The sequence below is a fragment of the Mya arenaria genome, chromosome 15, assembly GCF_026914265.1.
Source record: "Mya arenaria isolate MELC-2E11 chromosome 15, ASM2691426v1".
NCBI classification, from domain to species: domain Eukaryota; kingdom Metazoa; phylum Mollusca; class Bivalvia; order Myida; family Myidae; genus Mya; species Mya arenaria.
This window is the reverse complement of record NC_069136.1, coordinates 45,000,938-45,006,630: the sequence shown is the minus strand read 5'-3', so window position 1 is coordinate 45,006,630 and position 5,693 is coordinate 45,000,938. Positions and strand designations below refer to the sequence as shown.

Here is a 5,693-nt window from a genome sequence, read left to right as displayed (position 1 = left end):
TCCAAACGGAGATGACGAAGTTTGCACTAAATGTAAGTTCTCAGTATAACATTTCATTACTTCATTACATTGGTATCCTCATATGCTCACAAGCTATTGCAATAAGATATTCCCAATGCATAAAAAGTTGTTGCTGTTGTTGTTGTTGTTGTTGTTGTTGATGATGATGATGTTGCTGTTATTGTTGCTGCTTATTTTATTGCATGCAACAACGAGACAAAAGAATAAGGCAAAACATAAAAAAACATCATATTACCATCATACATAGTTAATAATTTATGTTCATGTTTAACACGTATTTCTACCAATCCTTTAGTAACTTTCAACACAAAATTTCAAACTTAAAAAAGAAAAGTTTTTGAAGTTTATACGTCGACTGCTCAAAGCTGAATGACAGTTACACTGAATTCTTCGTGCACGGAACCTTTTATTATCCGAGCGACTTCATGAGCATAAAACCGTTTTGCAGGTCCATTTCCTCCGATGATTCCATCTGGAAATGCTAACATTAACGGGACTTTATTTACGGCTGGGTCAACTGTCCCCTACCAGTGTGACGACGGATACATGAGGTTCGGAAACAGCATGATAGCATGCCAGTCAGATGGGACATGGACTAACCCGCCAGAGTGCAGAAGACGTATGTTTTAACATCTTATTTTGAGTAACCTTAATCGAGAAGTTTATCTTACAAACGCCGAGCTGTAAACCAATCTCCTACGTAGTGATCTCCCTTATCTCATCCACCATGTACAAAATATAGCCCTATTTAAACTACTTTTGAAGAAATTCTTTCCCCTTGAATGCCATATTGTTCTCATTATTTTTTCACAATAATGAATCCAAAATCTGCTAGTGCTTTTTCTTATTACCGGTAGCATGTCACTGTATAACCTTGCTGTTTGGTCTGTTGCGTAATACATGTTGCGTCTGATGTGCAATATGTTTGTTGCCAGTATGTGCGATGTTACCAAGCTACCCAAACGCTGAACCACAATCTCCTAACCCGCCCTACCTTAGCGGATCGACAGTGATTTACCAATGCCTTACTAACTTCACTCGAGCCCCTGGGATGGACGGCTTCATCACGTGCATGCCGGGCGGATGGTGGATGGGAACACCGACCTGTCTTCCTAACTGTGAGGAGTATATAATTATATGTGAAGTCATAACTAATATTATTTATATTTGCAAACTATTTTACTATTTTGAACCTTGATCCACAAGCCTATCGTTTAATGCTTGGCTTCTTTGCGTGTCAATGTAGGTTCATTGTATTTTATCTATTTATATAGCATATATTACTAAATCGTAACCAATAGGTCCAATTCCTCCAATGATTCCGAATGGGATGCCCGTTACAATGGACGATGAGTTTTCTGTGGGGAGTGTTGTTCAGTTCACGTGTGACGCCAATTACGCAATAACTGGGTCCGATACGGTCACGTGCCAGAAGAACGGTGCGTGGACGAAGCTACCTGAATGCAGAAGATGTAAGTATTGTTATTTGATCCTGTTCTTGTTTAATTACTAATCAAAAACAAGTACTTATGTTTCACTTAAGCGTGACATACACGCACAATATAGGTTGATGAAAAAGCATGTTTGTTTTTTAACTTTAATGCATTCTTATATTTAACTCATTTGACTTCGCTGATGAAAAAAGCATATGGTTTGAGTACAGAAAAGTATAACGATATTTTAGCGCTTTTTAACAGGAGTATTTGTGGCCACGTTGCTGTCATTTGAAACAACAAATACATATGAGAGCTAATAAAATAATATCTGTATACAAATCATATGCTTTTTTAACATAAAAGTCAATGAGTTAAACATAATGATAAATTGAAATTATTTTTTTTATTTTTGTATCAGCCTATATTGTGCTCCTTAAAAGCCTAAACGGAAAGTTGGTTATTAGCTGTTTGCATATTTACAATGTTTAGAGTATAATTCGACCAATCCTACCAAGGATGGGCATCAAAATACAAACTATGCAACTGCGTTTGTATGCGACAAGCTATGGCTGTTTTAAGATTATTTAGGCAAATGTCTTGATCATAATTGTATATTTATTCACCAGTGTGCCCAGAAGACCAACTACCAATGCCTGCCGATGCGACTCCTTTATATGGTTCCCCGCCCTATGTAGTTGGAAGCCTTGTTGTGTATGCATGTAATGATGTAACGCAAGCCGTGGCTCCTAACAACTTTGCAATGTGCATGCAGGATGGTTCTTGGATGTCTGATATATCATGCACTCCAGGATGTAAGTAGCGCAACGGATAATGAGTCTACCCTAAATCTCCACAATAATCTGAGTTTTCCAATAAGCATGTGTTCGTTTAAAACCCGGTTAGATTAACGTTATTTGGAGTTGTTCGATCCCTAAAATCCGTACATGAATTGTTGAGAACATTTGCCATTTAAAATGACAAATGTTCTCAAGATTTGATTATGAACCGTTTTGACTTTGTTTGCAATATAAGAGCTTGGCTTCATTAAAATACAGAATGTTTATACTTGTTTTAAAAGCGTACTTTCTGATGAAATAATTATGTTGTTACATTGCAGGTAGTGAGGTTCCTACAATTGCATTTGGAACTATTAATTCAATTCCGAGCGAGCTTGTATACGGATGCTCAGTGACGTATACATGCTATGTTGGTTATGCTTTAGTTGGACCTAACGTCACTTCATGCTTGATAGATGGAACCTGGAGTGCAACACCGACATGTAAACAAGGTACCTTAGCCTAGGTAGAAAAAGGGCTCATACCACTTAAACTCTACCTGAAACATTTTCCCGCGCAAACGCTTGAATTTGACAAATATTCGGTTTTATCAAAAATAGGTCAAAAACCGAGAAAACGCACCTTAATGGAAATTTTAAAATCAATAAATATAAGAATACAATATGCATTTACAGCCAATTAAATTGCAGATAGGATCAATTAGTACCCGATATATGCTTGATCATTAATAATTCCAACTTTCGCGGGTGTTTAAAAGCCCGCCCACTGCCACTCATCCGATATGGCGGATCCGTTGTCTAGTGGTGACACACTTGACTGTCAATTCAGAGGTCGCAGGTTCAATTCCCAGGCATACCACTAAAATCATCTTCCGAGAGGGACGTGAAATAGTGGTATTGTGTGACAGTGCTATACACTGGTGCACGTTAAAGCACAAGGGTAGCTCTAACTTGGGTCACGTTCTGTCTGTGCACTATGCTCCAAAAACTTGAATTGATTAACAATCTTATCTGAGCACTCGCCGAATTGGCAAGGCTCAAGTGGGAGTACAAATAACATTACACCTACAACCTACTCATCCGATGCAAAATACCTGCGTCAGATGTTGAGACAATGAGGTCGTAGTCTAAGCCAATAAGATGACCTGAATTATCCCCACGATAAAATTAGACAAATTAATACTTTTACTTTGATCATGTTCCTTCTCTTTTCCAATCCTTATGGCCATGACGAAGTATGTTTCCAGTTTGCCCCGTTGAACTCCCGGTGTTCGAGCACGCCTTTCCGGTATCGTCGAACCCAAAACCGCCATATTTTAAAAACGAAATAATTCGATACGAGTGCGAAGAATGCTACACTCTAGCCCCTGGCTGCAAGAACAGCATACGATGTGAGGACGGGTGTTGGAAGGGAGAAATACAGTGCGTAAAAGGTAAATATATCTAGATAAATAATCATGACTATTTGTCTCCGCTTGTAAGACCGTATGACACGACTCATCCTATAAAATGCAGAAACGAGTATGAAAAAGTCGTCCTGTCTGAGAAATAATTCATTTTGCGTAGATTCGTTTTTCGAAACATTTGGTGAAAAAATTTACCTTCACCCTTTGTAACTTGTAAATGGGAGTTAAGATTGATTTTCCCTTTTATTAAATATAATTGCAAACATGGACAGCGTTCATATCCAGTAAATGAAATGGACATATTAACAGAAACTGTGGTATGTTGCTAGGTATAAGGTACCCTTTAATTTGTTTGGGAGTTTGGTTTGTGGTCACCAAGCCGGACAAGTGGGTTTCCTCCGGGTTCTCCGGTTTCCCCCACAACACAAGACCACACTCTCGCGTAAAATCGTGCCAACGAGAGTGATTAATATAATGTTGTAATAACTTGTTTCACAATCGTTGTAAAATAAATATGTTTAAACTAAACTAAACCCTTTAATGTGTTGTTGCTAATTTAAAACCCTAACTATTTATCTTACTTTTTAACAAAAGCACAATCACTTATTTCAGTTAATGTTTTATGGTGAAAACGTTATTTCAGGCTATTTGTACATCAAACTGTTTCTGATAATGTGTTAACAAATCATAGAATGTGTCAACGCACTACCAAACATTCCGAATGCAACGCCACTGGAAGGTTACAGTCCACCATATTTGGCATCTGACACCGTTGTCTATAGATGTAATGACGGATACGTGATGAACTCGTGCGGCCCAAACTACGTCACCTGTCAGGCGGACGGGGAATGGTCCGATGAACCAGTTTGTATACCAGACTGTGAGTTGAGAAATAAAATATAATCTAATATTGATTATAAGATAACAGATGACAAACTCCACGCAGTGTTACTTCCCCAACGGTACAATACAAATCACGTGTCATACTTGCATTTTAACCTCGATGTACCCTGAATAATTGAATTTTGATAACAACTATCCAAAAAAGAAAGAAGAAAAAACATTTACAAAAACGTTTATGTAATGCACCAGCCAATTGTAACCACGTTCCCACAGGTCCGGGGAATAGCGGGGACTTTGATTTTCGGTCCAGCCAGCCCGGGCAAAGTCCCCGCCCTGCGGGGGGGAACTGCTCGTGAAACCCCCACCAAATGCCCCGCACCCAAGGGACTCTATGTAAGGCCCATTCCCCCTATATTTGGTGGGAAGACAAAACCACCGCATTCACCCGGCACTGCGGGGCCACCTGGAAGTTAAAAACACGGCCCATTTTCCCGGCTATCCCCGGTATATCCCCGGACCTTGGGGGCGTGGTTACAATTTACTGGTGCATAAAGTGTATCTATAATCCATATCAGGGGAGATCACTGCGTAAGATATTGAAAAGATGCATAACCTTGGTATAATTTCAGGTAAACTATGATTTACCACTAGGGACCTAACAATACGAAATGATAAACTATAGTAGAGAGTAGGCTAAGCAGATGAAGCTGTTTGCTATGATATATAATACTTGTTATGTTAGAGTATCTGTCGAGTTAGTGTACATGTTGGCAGCTCCACGATGTATAACCATAACTCATACGTCGCTATGGTTGACTGCTTCATAGTGAACATGTATTCAGTCCGTCAGTGTACATATGCCAGGTGTTACGTGTGCGTATTTTTAACGACGCTGTTTTTATTTAAAATTAACTTTTGTTTAAGCGCCACTACGGTGTCCGGTGGCAAGTGAATGCACTGAACCGATATGGAGCGGAGCCAATCAGTGGCGCCTTTGTGAGGGTGGTGGCCAGGGTGTGTGCGCTACAACGAAAGGGCGACTAGAGGTCCGTCACGAGGAGACTTGGCAGCCTGTGTGCCAGAACAATTTCTGGACAAGTTGGCCTAATCTCCTTCCTGCGTGCAGAATGTTTGGCTTTCAGTAAGACTATGTATACTTACGTTCTTATGAATTACTTCTATAGGTGAGTA

The 5,693-nt window shown here is 39.5% G+C and overlaps 1 protein-coding gene across 1 annotated transcript; it reads left to right on the top strand.

The window, feature by feature from the left end:
* The first annotated feature begins 483 nt into the window (after positions 1-483).
* LOC128219416 (zona pellucida sperm-binding protein 3 receptor-like) lies at positions 484-2,277 on the top strand. The gene is made up of 4 exons (XM_052927225.1): positions 484-640; positions 957-1,139; positions 1,323-1,493; positions 2,084-2,277. The coding sequence occupies exons 1-4, from the start codon at positions 484-486 to the stop codon at positions 2,275-2,277; spliced, it is 705 nt and encodes a 234-aa protein (XP_052783185.1).
* The last annotated feature ends 3,416 nt before the right edge of the window (positions 2,278-5,693 follow it).